The sequence below is a fragment of the Scomber japonicus genome, chromosome 18 (genome assembly GCF_027409825.1).
Source record: "Scomber japonicus isolate fScoJap1 chromosome 18, fScoJap1.pri, whole genome shotgun sequence".
NCBI classification, from domain to species: domain Eukaryota; kingdom Metazoa; phylum Chordata; class Actinopteri; order Scombriformes; family Scombridae; genus Scomber; species Scomber japonicus.
Genome location: NC_070595.1, coordinates 25,466,428 through 25,485,489, shown reverse-complemented (window position 1 = coordinate 25,485,489; position 19,062 = coordinate 25,466,428). Strand labels below are relative to the sequence as shown.

The 19,062-nt window shown below is 41.5% G+C and overlaps 2 protein-coding genes across 2 annotated transcripts in view; one reads left to right on the top strand and one right to left on the bottom strand.

Annotated features, from left to right (window-relative positions):
• Positions 1-10,596, top strand: part of cacng2a (calcium channel, voltage-dependent, gamma subunit 2a) — a 72,250-nt gene extending 61,654 nt beyond the window's left edge. Inside the window, exons 3-4 of the mRNA XM_053338528.1 lie at positions 8,193-8,333; positions 10,061-10,596. Of these exons, the coding sequence (XP_053194503.1) occupies positions 8,193-8,333; positions 10,061-10,596 (677 nt within the window). The remainder of the gene's footprint in view (positions 1-8,192; positions 8,334-10,060) is intronic.
• Positions 1-19,062, bottom strand: part of rpl3 (ribosomal protein L3) — a 291,434-nt gene that overhangs the window by 262,322 nt on the left and 10,050 nt on the right. The gene's annotated exons all lie outside the window — the stretch shown is intronic.

Here is a 19,062-nt window from a genome sequence, read left to right as displayed (position 1 = left end):
CAAGTGTGTGTGAAGCATCAGAGAAACCACATAGTGACAAAATCTAGTGTTATAGGTCAATAAAATCAACGTAGAAGAGATTTCCCCCCATTTGGAAAGAGAAAACTTGCGTGTATGTGAAAGTGGTGGTTAATAGAAAAGTGTCAATCAACACAAGACATACAGCTACTAGCCAATATAAATATAAATCAGTTCCAGTTGCTCTTCTTTCAATAATTCTGCCTCTTAACCCTCCTGTTGTCCTCGAGTCAAGGAAGGAAGGGAGGAAGAAGGAAGGAAAGGAGGGAGGAAGGAAGGAAGGAAGGAAGGAAGGGAGGAAGGGAGGGAGGGAGGTGGAAGGGAAGAAGGAAGGGAGGTGGAAGGGAAGAAGGAAGGAAAGGAGGGAGGAAGGAGGGGAGGAAGTAAGGAAGGAAGGCAGGAACAGTCAAAACAGGGAGGACGACAGGAGGGTTAAACTTACAATTGATGCAACTTGCAGCAGTTTATACTATAAATGTACCTCACTGGGATTTTAGGGAAGGTAGAAGTAAAGCCAATCTGTATTCTGTAAGTGATCCAGCTCTAATTTTGATGGGAATTATTAATTTACACACTTTCCTTACAATATGTGAGCAGCCAACCAAATAGAGGAGAGCTGTTGAAGGGGAAACAAGGAGGAAATGTACGACGTGGGTGCTGAGCTCCAGAAACCGTCCTCAACTGGGTGTCGACTGACTGTGGGTGAAGAAACAAAAGATGCGCCAATCTCTGTGATTGTGACCATGACCCAAATCAAAACGGCGACCTCAGTGCTAATCACAGGGCTCCCGAGAGCATCCTTTCATGTGGGCCGAGGCGAGCGCTTCAGAAACACAAGACGCTGCGGAGGTCGCCGCTGTCATTAGCTATTAGCGCGGAGGTCAAAGCTTTCATTTGGACGGGGTCGTTGTTTTTCCAGCAGCTGGAGATTGACAGCTGTTTTTTTTACCACGCAGTAAGGAGTCGCCACAGCTCCCCTCCCAGGACTGCAGCCATCCCAGCAGCCCCCTTGTTAGAATAATGTCACCCTGACCGAGATAATCGCCGTTCACCAGGCCTCCTCCGAACACAGATGTACAGTTCATGAGTAGCCGATCACAGATGACAGCGGTATTTCAGTCTTCTGTTAAATATATACAAATAATCCCACACTAGAAGACAAAAGGTGGACCATAGATAAAGTTTTTTGAAGTGTTTCTTATATGAAACAGTGAAAATAGGTCCTCCACCAAAAATAGATATACATGTGACCTCTTGTTCCATGCTAAAAACTCACCTTTATTTCATTTATCACATTCATATAATACATTAGATATTATTTAATGTATTTTTTATGCATGCATTACTGCAGAAATGACACTATGGCTGACATAATGGACATACACCAGCCCTACTTGACACACTGTGAAGCTGTAACAGATGTACAGTGAATGAGTAGCCCATCCCGGTTGAGGATGACATGATGACGGCAGTATATCAGTCTTCTGTTAAATATATGTAAATAATCACACACTACCAGACAGAAGGTGGACCATAAATAAAGCTGTCTGAAGCGTTTCATATATAAAACTGTGAAAATAGGTCCTCCACCAAAAATAGATACACACATGTGACCTTTTGTTCTCATGCCAGCACATAGCAAAAATCAACTCTGTGTTAGTTTATCACATTCATAAAATACATTGAATCTTATATTGTGTATTTTAAGCATGCATTTCTGCACAAGTGTCACGCTGGCTGAGATAATAGCCATACATCAGCCCTACTTGAAACACTGTGAAGTTGTAACAGATGCACAGTTAATCACACATAATCTCACACTACAAGATTAAAGCTGAAAATAAAGCTTTTATAAAAATATTTTATCCCTCCGTTTGCTCAGTTAGCTTTTAATTTATTTAAGCATTTAAGTCATGAGCCACTGTAAAATAAAAATGAACATAAAAAATGTCATTTTATTGCAGGGTTTTTATAGAGTTGTTGTACAGCTCTGGTCAGTTAGAAACCTTTAATGTGTCAGAGGTTGCTGACATGATTAGCCAATAGTTAATGTTTCATAGAAGCTAAATCTATCAGCAGATCAATATATTTGTCTCCTCTTGTACAGGACTGTTAAACATTGTATATCATGTGGATCTGTCCTTTTTTTCCCCGACACTAACCCATCCACAGCACAGACTAGTCCCCGTGTATCTGTCAGCCTGTCAGTCTCTGTCTGCTTCCCCCTAGGGGTGCTGCTGTGCTTAAATATCCCTCCAGGCAGGATCCAAAACTCTGACAGGGGCTCAGCCGATCCTTAAAAGATGGAAAGTGAAGATGTGAAACCTCCAGGATTTGGCGAGGAAGGATTGATTTGAAATAGGTGTCCGCTCAGATAGACGCTGGGGGAGCCTCGCTGCCTTCAGGCGTAGTTATTTGCCCCTGTCTTCCTCCAACAATCCCCATCTTTGGCCCTCACTGCAGGCAACAAGCTGCTCAGAGACACGGCTATCTGAGCTTCATACGTACGCTATATGAACACTGACACGCTCAGTATTATGCAGGAGAACCGAGTGCATCCTGGCATGAAAAATCTGCAGGGACTTCAGCCTTTTCTTCCGAGGTAGAGCGTGGTCAGCCAAACCCAGGGGCACGTTGGCGCAGCAAACTGCAGCCCGATCCCAGTGAAGGCACAGTGCATGCTGGGAGGTCACTGTGAAGGTCAGTGCACTTTTCAGCGTGCGGCTAAACATGGATGTTAATACAGAGAATCCATAGGACCCGAGAAGCACTCCGGGCCAGCCGATCCTCCAAGCCATGCAAATGAGTTGGATCCTCTTGCCCTGGAAAGCTCCGACATCATAGAGTTGCTTTCAAGATTTCTCAGAGACTCTCCGAACCTGAGGCATTTGTTCTGTAGAGACCAGCTGAGTTCTCATGTCTTTAGATATAATGTGGGTTAAAGAAGGGTTCAAATAATATGTGCTTTTTGAAGCTGAAAGTTGCTAAAACAGCATTTTGACACTTGAACTGTCTGCTGACATACAGACTACTGAAAGTTTTTGAATATTTGCCATTTAAGGCTGAACAAATGGTACTGCTGATATATATAATACCTCATTTGTTTAATATATGCTCATACGTATAAAAACATCCATTTGCTGTTATACAAGGAGTGTCTGACTCTTGACTCTGAGCAGTGAAATGTAAAGTTATGATCGAATTGTAATTTTTAAACTTTGGAATTTGTTCAGATTAAAAAACATGGGACATAATATTTTTACTAGAAAGCTTTAGAGGTGCTGGTAGGTGAACTTCCTGTCTCATTTGGACAGAGCTAGACTTTCTATTTTTTCCCACGTTTCAAGTCCTTGTGCTGACAAATCGACGTAAATCAGGAAAACAGAGTCTCTTAAAGTTTTCCAAACAAACTCATCTTGCACAAATCCTTTCAAATGCATGTATAACAATATTTAATGCTTATCGTATCTACTTAGATATTATGTATATACTATAGCACTAGATTAACATGGAAAGCTTTCTTTCTTTCTTTCTTTCTTTCTTTCTTTCTTTCTTTCTTTCTTTAAAAGGGGCATTCATTGCACATTAATGGACACAGGTATCAATAAATACATATGTAAATCTGATTGTCCCCTGACAGGTCACACACACACACACACACACACACACACACACACACACACACACACACACACAAGCAAGACAAGAATACATAACACAATCGTAAGACAACTATAAAGTGCGTGATGATGGGATGGTTATCACTGTTGCCTAGGCTACCATACAGAGAGCTAGCTGACCAATCAGAGCCATAAATATCTTCAATAAGTAAGAGATTGTGCCAAATTGTAAAAGTTTTTATTTTTGGCCAAAATCTGACCTAAATAAAACAGCTGCTTAGTGGGATAAAAAGTCTAAATCACCTCAGTGTATTTAGATTTTAGTTTTAGTTAGTAGCAAGTTGATGATTAATCAATTGCACCATAAAATGTTGTGAAATGGTGAAAAATGCCATCTTCCAAAGGCCAAGGTGACTTTAAAATATCATCTTTTGTAGAGTCCACAATCTATAATATATAATATTTAAGTTAGTATCATAAAGAACTAAAAAATATTCACAATTAAGGGGCTAGAATCAGTGATTTTGTACATTTTCGTCTTGAAAAAATGATTCAAAATCCACTCTAATTTAATAGTTGGCAACTAATCAAATAATCAACTTAATCAAAGCAATATATGTATCAGATTTAAAGTCATACAGCTGTAGTTTAGACGTTTCTTTTATAATTTAGATGCACATTTTAAAAAGCTGACCAGTGTTTACCCTTCTCTCTCTCTCTCTCTCTCTCTCTCTCTCTCTCTCTCTCTCTCTCTCTCTCTCTCTCTCTCTCTCTCTCTCCTCTCTCTCTCTCTCTCCCTGTGGACCACATTTGTCTGCAATTGAGCCTCTCTGAGGTTTCTTCAACTTTCGTGTCACCTTGAAATCCCGCACTATTAAACAGCCCGGACTGTCAACAATCAATAAATTTGGCTGGAACCTCTATCCCTCTTTTGTCTCTGCAAATGAGGCTGATGGATGAAAAAGAGCCCCGGTGCCCTCTCTTAGGTAATGTGCTACGAATGGCCGTGTCAATACCTTCAGGGTTAACGGGACAGAGGGATGGAGACGGCAAGAGACGAGGGAGGGGGGTAGACGTTCATAGCGGGACAGAGGAGCAGGGTCAACTCTCAGGACAACTTAATATTTAATCAACCCACCTCACTAGTAACCCTAAACTCCCACAATTCCCCATGGTCGAGAAAGGAGACAAGTGGGAGAGAGAAGAGGGGGAAGAGGGGTAAAGGGGGGGCAGAGAAAGACGACATGAGGTTGGGGGGTGGATGGGTGAGGGCAAGAGGCGACACTTTATCTTTCAAATTGTCTTGTGCTTTGACTGAGTGCGAATTAAGTGAGAGACAGAAATGGAAAAAGAGAGAAAGAAAAGATGAGACGGATGGGGGAGGAAAAGCGGAAGGAGGGGGTGGGGGGTGGGGGGTGGGGGGCGACGTTTTGCTGGGGTGACAGAGACGGCGAGAGAGATGACCGTGTGCAATAGACGGAGACAGGCAGACGAAAAGAAAAATGGCAGACGGGCGAATGGCGGCGTTTTAAGTGTTCTTCTTCATCATACAGATTGGAGTTGGGGTTGCCGAGGCTGTTTCGGGCAAGGTTAAAGGAAGCCATGAGCACATTGTGATGTTGAATGATGACATGATGGGTGCAGGTGGGACGGGGGAGCAGAGACATTACGGTGCCGGGTCAAAAACACACTCATAAAGGTGCTCGCGAAGTGATGCGAAGCGCTCCTAACAGCTTCAGTCATTTCCAGCCCATTATCATAAAATAGAAAGCTCCAGCCCTCTGTTTTGATTGGCTGAGACAGGTTTAAGGTTTACAAACACACAATGAGAAGATATAAAAGTTAGTTTATTTATTAATAACGCAATATTTCATTTCATAACTACCCCGTTTTAAACCTTTGTGTCGTCCTCCCGGGTCAAATTGAACCTGTGTGTTTTGACTGTTCCTTCCTTCCTTCCTTCCATCCTCCTTCTTTCCTTCCTTCCTTCCTTCCATCCTCCTTCTTTCCTTCCCTCCTTTCCTTCCTCCCTCCTTCTATCTGTCTTTCCTCCCCCTACCTTCCTCCCTTCCTTCTTTCTTCTGTCCTTCTTTTCCTTTCTCCCTCCCTCCCTCCTTCCTTCTTTCCTCCCCCTACCTTCCTTCTTTCCTCTGTCCTTCTTTCCCTCTTTCTTCTTCTTTTCCTTTCTCCCTTCCTCCTTCCTACTTTCCTCCATCCTTCCTTCATTTCCTTCCTTCCCTCCTTCCTTCCTTCCCCCTTCCTTTCCTTCTTTCCTTACTTCCTTCTTCCTTCCTCCATCCTTCCTTCTTCCTCCCTTCTTTCTTTGACTCGAGGACGACAGGAAGGTTAATTGAAATAGTAATACTGACCTCACATGTGGCACCTACTGCATGATTTATTCATTTTATCCCAAAAGTAAGAAGAGATGGACCAAAAAATGAACTTATGTATGACTTTAGATTTTTTTTTTTGTATACAGGTGCAAAGGTTTTGGCCTGATGTGGCACAAGGAGAAAGGTCAGGGGGACGGTGGGACACTAAAACCATTAATATTCATCTCTTGGGTGCAAATTACCATAGAAAATGTTCTGGTAATATGATTAGTAGTTGTTAAGATATCTTCTAAAGTTCATTTTATGGTTTGTAATTTAAATGGGTGTGATTTTCATATATGTCTCTTTCATGCAAAGGCTGAACATGTTATTAGGATGAGAATCTTCATTGCGTGTTTTTTTATATTTCTCTATATATCTCCTGCTCCCTTTGTGTTTTTAACCTTCAGATGAGGACCATGGGACATTTAAAATCTCACTGAAATACTATATTTTACATTAGCATCACTTTATTTTAAATTGTATGTGTGTCCATCTGTATTTTCGGACGTGGATGATACCGACTGGCGAATATCTGACATTCAAAGACAAAATCCCAGTGTCTTCGTTTCATTTTCATATTTCATATTACAGCATGGCATGCGGCAGCTTGTATTTAAAGAGGAGATATTCATGAAAATATGAAGCAGGTGTTCTCTGCTGCTTTATTAAGACAGATCGACTGCTCAACAACTTGTTGGTGTGATGACATTGCACCATTTTGTCTCATAGTGTAGAAAAATTAATATTCAGTACCTGCCTTTTTAAAAAATGTGCATGTGAATCAGTTTTGGATGCATCTGAATGGATCCATGTAGCATATCAGCACAGTCACTTCTCCTGCTGTAGTTACTGGTTAAAACTCAGCGGAGGGTGAACGATAAGCACCCAGCCGACCGTGGCCACCGCTTGGCGCCCTCCGCCACTGCAGCTGTTAACTGCTGCCGATCAGCCCGCCTGGGGGCTCAGGGTGGCTTTCCCAACGAGCCGCCCCAGCGTCCTGAAGCTTTGGGTGTACTAAGAGGGAGGAAGAGGGGGATTAGTGAATCTCTGATTGAGAGAAAGGTGTGTGTGTTTGTGTGTGTGTGTGTGTGGGGGGGGGGGTCAGGGTAGAGATGAATGGCAGCAGGTAGGCAAGCAGATGGGCCGCCAGGAACCCCGGCGGGTCCCTGTGGAGGTGCAGGCGGCCGAGTTCAGCACAGAGCTCACCCTGCCCGTCGTCAGCACTTTAGGGAGAAGCTGGGAAAAGTGCTGAGGTGGCAGCCACGTGTGGAGATGAGGTGAAGTGGTGAAAATTTAACCAGCCTGATGAAAGTTTGCATGTGCATGTTAAACAGGAGGAGAGAGAGGGAGAGAGAGATAGAGAGAGAGAGAGAGAGAGAGAGATAGATGCTTAGAGGTGAAGTGTGAGAGGGCAGGAGGTGAGTGGAGAAAAAAAAAAGGACAGGTTTAGGAAGACTTCCTCTGTCTGCTTCTCCAATATGATGCTAATTTTACCTGACACCTCAGGGCGTAGCACAGCTCTTTTTTTTATTTTTTATTTTTATTTTAATGACCCTGACTTGACCTCAAAACTAACATCATATCCCTCTTCCAGTTTTGCTTCTTGATAATTAGCTGCAAGGACGCCGTTTGTTTCAAGGACGCGGGCTACATCCCTCTGCACTGCGGCCTCCTCGCTCATATACATGCCAGAGCCCCGTAGCACTTTTGTTGACTGCCGTTCGCATGACGCTACATAAAGCAGCCAGTGAGCTCTGTGGTCTGCAGAGAAGTGTGCTGAGAGCAAGAGAGAGAGAGAGAGAGAGAGAGGGGGAGAGTGAAGCTGCGTGATTACATAAGGTTGGGTAACAGGCTCACTGTGGGGATACACACTCACTAGACAGTGTTGATGGAGTCTTTCACAGGCCTGATGGGGTGTTGATTAGGATGTGCTCACACACAAGGAGCAGATGCTGAAATGGATTCTAATGTGCTTTTTTCTCTCTTCTCTCTGCTTTATATTCATCACTTCTTTCTACTACACCCCCCTCCCGCCCCCCTCCACCATTCGTTGCCCCTTTGGCTGTTCTCCTCTCCTATCTGCGTGCACACCAAAATCACATCCCATTCTCTTTCCACCCCTCCACCCTCCAACACCACCACCACCTTCCTTTCCTTCTCTTCCTCCGCTGATTTCCAGGTGCGGTGCGAGCCTCCAGCATCTTCCCCATCCTCAGCGTCATCCTGCTCTTCATGGGAGGCCTGTGTATAGCTGCCAGTGAGTTCTACAAGTCACGCCACAACATCATCCTCAGCGCAGGGATCTTCTTTGTGTCTGCAGGTGAGTCAGGGGAAAATAAAACACACAATATGACACAGGGATTATTGGAGGAGTATCAGCTAAACATGTGCGTATCCGGTTTTTATTGATGTTATGTATTTAATGACCTTCATGTCTGCCTCTTGCAGCTGTTTTGCAATAAAGGACTTTCACTGACTCATGAATAGCAGCTAACAAAATATATTATTTAGCAGTGTTTTTTATAGATTACATAAAAGTGTGAAAGTTTGCTTAGTTGTCTCCATGTCAGCTTAATTAAACTCCACTCTGTTTCATATCAAACTCTGCTGCAGCTGTGATGTAATACTTTTATATTATATTACATTACATTGTCCATATTTTACCATTTATTAGTGGGAATAATCAGAAATTATTTATGCATTCAGACTGAAAGGATTCTGAATAGTGAAATTATTATTACTATAAACAGATTATTTCATTCCAGTTCAGACAAAATCTTGACAGTTATCTAATTATTAAACAAATAAAACTGTAGGTGGTTAGAACATTTAATTATATCATTACTTCCTGGCGAACATTATTTAGATCAACAAATATCTCAATTGAACCAAATAGTAGATTGACACCATGATTCTTGTATTTCATTCATTTCTATAATTCAACAAAATTGAGTGTTTTATGGTGGATTATGGGAGAAGGTGGAGAGTTTGATGAGAACATTGATACCACTCTGATATCTGTCCGTTAAATAGAAGGCTACAGCCAGTCAGCTTAGCTTAGCATACAGTCAAGAAACATAGCAACAAATAGCTAGTCTGACTCTGTCCAAAGGTAACAAAATCCATCTATCAACCACTGTCAATAACAATATCATTTGTTTAATCTGTTTAGAAAAGTTTAGAGGTGCTGCTAGACAAATGCTATTGTTTCTCTATGCTTCTAGTCTTCGTGCTAAGCTAAGCGGCTGCTGGCTGTAGTTTCATATTCACTCTACAAACATGACAGTGGTATCAATCTTCTCATCTAACTCTCTGCCAGAAAGCAAATAAATGTTTTTTTCTCCCAAAAATGCCAAAACATTCCTTTAAGTAGTTGTCATTTATCACTATCGTACAACCACATGAATTCAAAAAGCCACGTAAGCACCGGTCTGTTTTGGGTTGTTGTTCGTCTTCTGTGCTGCGTCTACAAGTCACTTCTTCTTTCTGTCCTTCTTTTGTCTTCCTTTCTTTTCTCTTGATCCTGTTGCTAGGCTAAAAGCCACCCATTGGGATTCATCTCTAAAAATATGGTGTCCCTGACACACTTTCCTTACGATCCATCTTCCCAGATATACCATGTCAAACATTTCTCCGTGTGTGACTAAACTAACAGTGGAAGTACTGTATATATGATGAGCTAGACCACAGAGCTCAGCCCGGGCGTGGATTATTTTATGCTCTGTCCCAAATGATCTGCATCAAGACCTGAAGCCTTCCTGTTTCTCACTGCAAGGGCAAAGATTAGGAGTCTAATATCAGTCATGTTGGATGGAGAGTTGGACAGGATTAGTACACTGTGTACAGTGCATGAATCAGCTCTCATATTTGGTATGATACTGCATATTAAGTCAAGTATACACGAGAATAACTCAGCCTGTGAGCTCATCCTGACTTTTCTTCTTCTCTTTGTCATTTTCCTCCCTCTCCTGTACCCATGAACCCATTACCCATCACCAACCCCTCTCCTGTTGTATGGCGACCATCCTGCACCTCCCAACCCTTCAGGCCTGAGCAACATCATCGGGATCATTGTGTACATATCAGCCAACGCGGGGGACCCATCAAAAAGCGACTCCAAGAAAAACAGCTACTCATACGGTTGGTCCTTCTACTTCGGCGCCCTCTCCTTCATCATGGCTGAGATGGTGGGCGTCTTGGCCGTGCACATGTTCATCGACCGCCATCGACAGCTCCGAATAGGGGCGCGCGCAGCCGACTACCTCCAAGGCTCGGCCATAACGCGGATCCCCAGCTACCGTTATCGCTACAGGCGCCGCTCGCGCTCATCCTCCCGCTCCACAGACCCATCACACTCTCGCGACACCTCGCCAGTGGGCCTCAAGGGCTTCAGCGCGCTGCCATCCACGGAGATCTCCATGTACACGCTGCCCCGGGACACCCTCAAGTCCTCTGGCACGCCCACCGCCACCTACAACTCTGAGAGGGACCACAACTTCCTGCAAGTCCACAACTGCATCCAGAAGGACCTGAAAGACTCGAGCCACACCAACACAGCAAACCGCCGCACCACGCCGGTATGAGGGAGTCGACACAGGCCAGGCCAGCCCGGCGGCGAAAGGAGACCAGGAGACACGGGAACCCCTGTGGGTGCGGTATGCCCCAGGAGAAGATGGATTTCCATGTTTATAGACATTTGTTCTTTTTGTTCAGCTGCATGACTTTTCCATTACCATTGTTGAGAGAGTTTCAACAAGTCTGCTGTGTTCCTGGATTGAATGGCAGAAGAGAGTGAGTGGGTCAGGTTGTCCCGAGAGAGTGAGAGCTGTCATTTTTTTGCGCAGGGTTTGTTTATGAGGTTTACGGGGCACTGAAAGGGAGGGCGGGATGGGCATTTATGAGACAAAGAATTGATTTCATGATTTCATAGCCCTTTGGTTTGACAGTTTCGCCCCACAGTTTGGTTGGAGCAACAGGTCAAGCTCCCCCTCAGCCAGCCCACCACTCATACACACTCTTTTATTTATTGACTCATTTGTTCATTTTTTTGCATTAAAACTGTGAATTGTTACAGCTTGGGATTCAGTAAGAATTAGCCCAATCTGTAATCTCTAACAAAGGTACTATATATATGTATTACTTTTATAAATAAATTATTACGTTAATAATCAAGAGATACAGACTTTACCGAAGCAAAAAAGAAAAAAACAAGTTAACTAAACCAAGTGCTGTTGGTAACATGAGAAAGGACTCTTTTAGTATCTGTTCATTTGAAGGTTGAGAACAAGAGACGGTGCTGTAGGTAGCAGCAGTACAACAGCTACTGATGCCACCAGAGGCAGACGCAGACAGTCAACAGTAGAATAATATCTATTCTTTTAACAGAACCTTCTCGTCTTTTTCTCAGTCCCTGTTCGCTTTCTTTTTTTGGGAGGGGGGTCGTAACGGAAGAGTCGAACCCCTTAACAAGAAAGAGTCAACAAAAGGGGGTCACAAAGCAGAGACTCCAAACACGACTTCTACAAAATAAAAAAAAAAGGAAGGAGCAGAGGGGAAGGAAAAGAAGAGGACGCCAAACACAAAAATTAAAAAACAAAGTTAAACATGAAATAGTACAAGAGAAGCTAAGTGACTCACAATTTCAGAAATTAAATGCATGCTATAAAATTACAGCAAATCTGCTCTTGAGAAACTTAAGTTTTAAAGGTTAATAATTATAAGGGGAAAAAAAGCGAAGACGCTAAAGTTTAAAGTATTAATGTTTTCATGTGTATTTTTCTTATGTTTTCTTTTTTTATTTATTTAGTTCATTTTATCTTATTGCTTTTGTGAGACAAACCAAACAATCTACATTGAACAAAACTGCTTTTTTAAAAATGGTTTGGTTGATTTCTTTATAAATATATAAATATATGTATGTATGTATTTTATTTTTAAAACTCACACAGCCTTAGCCATTTCTTTGTTTTCTTTTGATTTTTAATGTGTTGTTCAAATTGAAAATGAAATCTTTAAAGGTGCCAAAACCGAATGATCCTATACTTGGATGCATCAAGTCCTGATGAATAAAATACGAACCCTAGGGGGAACAAATCACCATGTTTCACTGCGTGTCTCTAACACACAATTTACCCTCTAACACCTTTTTGTTTCAGTGCTAACACTCGTCTACCTGTCCGTTACATCATCATATCACTTGCAATGCTGTTCCCTTTATAAAAGCAAAGTATTTCCCTTTGTGGTAACCTGTAGAATAGAGCAGTGGCAACCTTTTTATCTTCTGGACCCTTAAAATGAAGCAAAGTTTAAGGCCGAAGCGTGGACATGAGCTATGAGCAGGTAAGCCAGAAACAATTTTCCTTTTGTTGATTGTTAATTTTCATATATTTCCACAGGCATTGAAAAAACAAGCAAATCCAGTACCTTGGACTGTCAGAAAAAATACATATTTCGACAAAAAACCTTAATGGCGCTTTTCCACTACACAGTTCCAGCACGACTCGACTCAGGTTTTTTTGTGTTTCCACTAGGGATAGTACCTGGTACCTGGTACTTTTTTAGTACCTGCTCTGCTGAGGTTCCAAGCGAGCCGAGCCGATACTAAATGTGACGTCAACAGACTGCCGGTCACTGATTGTTCAGAAGAGTTGTCGCTGGAAGAGTCATGAGCCGTCCCACACAAGAATCAAACCCGCCATTTTTAAATACCAGCAACATCGTTACAGTCATACGGCTCAATTTTGTTGCTTTGTGTGTGACAGAAAGCCTCATACAGCAGCAAGTACACCATCACCTCCATGTCCTCCATTGTTTATGTGTTTGTGTCGCGTATAAAACGAAGTCACGGCAGTTTCGCGGAGCCGTTGCTATGACCACCCCGCCCACGTTGAGTAGGTACCTTTTTGTAATGGAAAAGGGTGTTCCTGGAGCCGAGTCGAGTCAAGTCGTGCCGAGTAGTGCTGGAACTGTGTAGTGGAAAAACGCCTTAAGTCAGTGTCTACGTACTAGCTTTTTCAGGAGCTTTAATTCATTTATATTTTGTCCTTCAACCTTTTTGTCTTTCAACTGTTTCATGTACCTCACATGATGACAAATGAACCGACTCAATTTGCTGATGAAAACCATGAGACGCAATTAATCGCTCCAGATTAAAAGTAAAGTAGTAGTAAAGTAAATTGAGATGAAGAGGTAAAATTATGTCGTCAAAGTACCGTTCCCAAGGTCAAGAATGAGCTTTGGCCTTCAAAACATAATTGTGTGCGACAGGGATAAACGTTTTGTGTTAATATCCCTTTAATAATCATTTGACCCTTGAGATTTATCAGGTTGGAAGGTACCATAAAAAGAGCACACATGTGATGATAATGACGTGTGTGTGTGTGTGTGTGTGTGTGTGTGTGTGTGTTTTACTGCTCACGTTGTAGGGGCAAAAATCAGATCATATAATCACTTTGAGGGGGACTCGCCTCCCATCTGGGGACAGATCATTTGGTCCCCACAAGGCATTTAAATTAGGCTTAATTTGATTATAACTGTCAAGGTTAGAGTTAATACTAAGTTAAGGTGAAGGTAAGCCTCCAGGGGATGAATGTAAGTCAATGCGGTAGCCTCGCAAGTAAGGTAGAAATGTGTGTGTGTGAGTTTGGGAGTGAGTTTTTGCAAAATGACTCAATTTTACCCTTGTTAGCTTCTTACGACTGGCGATTTTTTCATGTTTCTATTTTTATTTTTAACAAATCTCATGTGAAGAGCCAAATTGACAATGAATTGATCAATTTACAAGTATTATGTGTGAATCCAAAACCTGATATATTTTATTCCTCTGTCCTGTAGACCTCCATTGTTGTCCAAAAACTATTAAAAACACATCAATATTCCTTCATTATGACGATTACAGTCATCATCTGGCTCCAAAGACTAATAACAGCTAACTCACATTTTCAGTCTCCAGAGAGTAGTTCTGTGTAAGGCAGACGGCACTGAACATGTTTTTTTTTTTTTTTATTACAGTGTTTCACTCGTTGGTTGTGCTACATATCACAACTGACTTTACACTACATTGTTAATTTCACAAATAACTTTAGCACTAAGTCAAGAGGTTGTGATATGCAGCACAACAAGCTAGCAAAGTGATCAGGCTTTGGATACAAGCATAATACTTGTAAGTGGGAATAGATCATTGTTGGTTTGGCTCTGGACATGAGATTAGTTAACAATAAGACATATCCTTTAAACCTGCAACAGCTTGTTTTTGGTCACTTGGGGACAGAAGTTGAACCCAATACTGGCGCAAATTATCACCTTTTTCAGTGATAAAGTTCATTTTGGCAACCAAAGGTACTAATGTCTATACTGTGCTTGTTCAGATTGACCACGCTGCTTTTCAAATGGGGATAATGATACACATTTACTTACAGTCTTTCTCTAAAAGCATTAATGGTGTTAATTTCACAAAGAACTTTAGCACTAAGTCAAGAGGTTGTGATATGCAGCACAACAAGCTAGCAAAGTGATCAGGCTTTGGATACAAGCATAATACTTGTAAGTGGGAATAGATCATTGTTGGTTTAGCTCTGGACATGAGATTAGTTAACAATAAGACATATCCTTTAAAACTGCAACAGCTTGTTTTTGGTCACTTGGGGACAGAAGTTGAACCCAATACTGGCAAATGATTACCTTTTTCATTGATAAAGTTGAAAGAGTTGCCTATTTTAGCAACCAAAGATAAGAAGGTCTATACTGTGCTTGTTCAGATTGACCACGCTGCCTTTCAAATGGGGATAATGATGCACATTTACTTACAGTCAAAGTTGCACCCATGAAAAGTGAAAGAAGTAGCTGTTCACAAGGGGTAATAAATGCATTATGTCAATGATGGTCGTCACAGGAATAGCAGCATAAATATGTGTATGTGTGCTGTCTTGTTTATATGTGTGGGAGCCAGTGTGATTTTATTCATGAATGGGGACGCAAAATGATTGTTTGCTTACAGAAATTGCTTGAAAATCGCCAAATGTTAAGATGCTAGATTATCAAAACAAAAAATCCTGGATATTGGGAACTTTGCTCCAAAAAAAATATTGGCATCAACTTTCATACACCCATAAAAATAAAAAGCTGAGCTGTCACACATAAAACCCTCCACGCTCCACTAAAACCACGGCCTCTGCCTTGCTGTTGTAAAAAGGTGATAACACGCTGTAATCGACCACCGGGAGCCGCAATCTAAAAATATCAGTACGGGCCCTCAAATGCCTTTTATCAGACAAACTCCAACGTCTACATGAGTGGCATAATAATGGCAGAAAACACTCAGCTTTACCTCAACTGGCTGCCAATTATACAGATTCAGTGTGTGACTAAGATAATGTGAAAAAAAGTGGCTGTAACAGAAAGAAACTGACAATTTATGCTCTTTTCCCAGAAGAAACTGTGCAAGTTTTGTCTCCTGCTCCAAAGATACAGCTCTTTTATACTCCAGTGAGCACATTTTCTCTCTCTGTCTCTCTCTCTCTCTCTCTCTCTGGCTCTTCGAGGTAAAAAGACAGCATGTAAGACACAAACAGGCATGGCATCTCTCTAGGACTTTGGCATTCCTGAGTAGAGAAACACAGGTTTGCAATAACATCTATTCTACTGGAGGTATCCCCTTGTAAAGAAAGCATCCGACACCTTTCTACACCACCGCCCTAAAAGCATTGCTTTCAGGGCCTAACATGCTGCGAGCGTGTTTTATGTTTTGTGTTTTGTGTGTGTGTGTGAGGAAGTGCTTCACATATGCTGCAGAGGTAGATATACAAAGCAAATCTATTTGTGAGACAAAACAGATTTATTATTCAGTGTTTTATGTGTATGTGTGGTTGACGGAGAGAAAGGGGCCTTCTCAGAAAAAAAGACATATATGATAGGCGGTACTGTACTGTATGTGCTTCTCTGAACGAGCTCTGGATGAGTTTAGAGACCAGCGGATTCATCAAATAAGGAAGAAGGGAGGGTGGAAGTTTCTATTAGGAAAAAAAAAAGTGCTGAGATCCTGATTTGCCATTATCTAAGTTCACTGACACAAGCTGCTCTCCATAAATTTGAGGGGAAAAAATATGTCAACGTAGCAGTCTAAATGAATAGGGCTTTTTTTTATGTATAGCCATCCTTATTCAGAATTCATAAGCAGAAGTCATTCTACAAGCCCGGATTATATTAAAGAGAAAGAGTGAATGTGTGTTGGGGAGGAGGCTGAGATACCGGCTTTCTCATAAAGCGGCACCTGGCCTCGGTGCAGCTGTCTGAATGTCACATTTTTAATATGTTTTAGGAATGAATAAGTTCTGTCTCTCTGCTTCCTCTCATAGGCGTTACCCTTCCCCCCTTTTTCTGTCTCTGTCTTTCTCTGACTTCTCCCTCATAACTTTTTCAGCGTGATGTCTTGTTACATGTTTCACGGTGAGCCGGGCCTGCCAGACAGCTGGCAGACGGAGGGCCGTAAACGTCTGTGGAACAATACATCAAATGTGACACGAGGGTGGGAGGACCGGGGACAAGTTCAGCCCTAGTTTCTAATTTGGGGAGAAGCTCGGTTGTCAACCTTTTAAATCAAATTGTAATATTTAAGATTAGACCTTCCCAGACTCACACTGGGAGTCAGTTGGTCCCCCATATTAATCTGGACTGAAATATCTTAAAATATTGGGTGGATCGCTTTGAAACTGTGTTGACATTCATGATCCCCAGAGGAGGAATTCCTCTAGTGCCACCATGAGGTTGATATGTGATTTTAAGTGACATGTATCAACAATTTAGCCAACTCTGAACTGTAATGACTTTGGTGACTTTCCATTTACCACAATTATCAGTTTTATCTTTGATCATTAAAACAATATACTTCCAAAGCTAATTTCCATCATCCTCAGCTGTACTCTTTGTTTAATGCTCAAACACTGAATTAAGGTAACGAAGCATGCTAGTGAGTTAGCATTCATCTTCAAGCACAGTAGACATTGTGCAAGGTGTTAAACATATTTAGAGGTAATCAGTCTCAGTTATTATGAGTCCACTGCTTTTCTTAGCAAGACTCACCATACTCTGCCTATGATTGGCTACTACTTGTCACCTTTGTTGGTTGCATTGGTCAGATTTAGGCATGAGGAAGTGAGATCGGTTAGGGTAAGGGTAAATAATATCAGGGTAAGACCATCACAGGCAGAGTGAGGTGGGTCTTGCCAAGAAAAACAGTGACATCCATAATAATAAGTCTTAGTCCTTAAAGAGATGATACAGGCTAGTTAAAGCTAATCATTGTGTTTCCATGAGTGCAGTAGCATACATAATACAGAAGATGTGATATGCAACCTTTTATTTGCTCACACAGGAAACATTGAGAACTGCTGTCTGAATGAAGACATGATGAAGTTCAGTTTGAACTTCTTCTTTGTCTCTGATTGTTTTGAAGCAGAAGTGACTAAAATTGCCCGCAACTACTTATGAAATGGATCTATGCAATAGTTCCAACCGTCTGCATTTGCCGACATCTATGGAGCATGTTTCAAGCCTTTTTAATGCTATAAACATTCTCCCTCTGATACCGATAAGTTTATGTGGATCTGGTCTTGAAATGAATCTATTCTCTTGGGTAATTAATATAGTCAAATTATAGGTCTGGGTAGACTTCGTTTTAGTCATTCAGCTCCATTGTGACGACACTATAAAGAATTTGAACAATCACAAGACTTAAATGTATTTTTGCAAGTGATGTTAGCATGTTTTGTTCCATACGTCTCCTGACAAGTTTATCCACTATGCAGGTACAGGATGAAGAAATTTACCCTCCTCCTCTTCCTCCGGCTCCTCACAGAGGGGAGCTGGGATCCAGAGGAAGAGAGACGTGCCCTTGAAGAGTCAAAGCCATTATTTTTGGCAGGCTAACGGAGTTGGACGCGGCTGCAGTGATGTTAGGGAGGGTCAGGGCGGGAGCTCCGGAGCTAATACTAATGATAGCATGATAGCTCCACCCACAGCTGCACTGTGCAGCCAAAGCAAGGCCCCATAATGCTCAAGGCCAGATTTACATGCTCTGATTGCTGGAGGGCGCAAAGTGTCATTTCCTGGAAATAGGACAAGAGGACCGAGAGGAGAGAGGTGTGTGTTTTTGCATGTATGGATGACATTATAGGGCCCTTTCTGCAGCTAGAAGACACTGGAGAATTTACGTGTTTGAGCGAAAGTAAAATAAGGTCTTGAAAATAAACAGAAATCTTTTAAGAGGAGGTTTCATGTTTATTACAACTTTTCACAGTTTTAGCTATTCACCAAATTAATTTCTGAGATCTGGAAACACAGCAGCATCATGAAAAAAAAGATGTCTAATGGGGCAAAGAACACAAAAGGTAAGACGATCAAACAGTTCAGAAACAAACCAACAGGTTTACCAAACAAATGTGAATATATATATATATAAAGATAAAATTATGATTCAAACTGTCAGCTGTTACTCTTCATCTGTCAGTTCAACTTCACCTTTGACCTGCTATAGTTTTCATGCACACTGATGGATTATTACTGAACATTCAGGTGCACTTACACTTTGTTTGCATTGCTTTTAATAGAGTATAATGATCAATAGTATCATAACAGACCAGGGGCAATACAAAACTCTTATAAGGATAGATTTATTGTATATTAAGTGTTATTTTCCCATTTTTCATTAAAAAAACCCCAACATCCTCATGAAACACATAGAAAACTCAGTACAGCTTCCTCTTCTTCTTAGATATATCTGTTAATCAGAAAATAATGAAGTATCAACATAATCATGTTATATATTTGCCTCAGAGAAAAAATACAACAGAGTAGACCTGAATAAGTTAAATTAAGGCCTCTGCAAGTCCCCAATCCAGTCTTCATCTTAACTCACTGTGAGTTTTACCTTTAAATATTGTATTTTGGTAATCTGGACACTGTGTTGTTTTGTTTACAGACTACTGTGCAGCTGCTTAATTTTAGTGATGTTGCAGTTTTCTCAGATCTCAGAAATTAACTCTATGAGTAAAGCA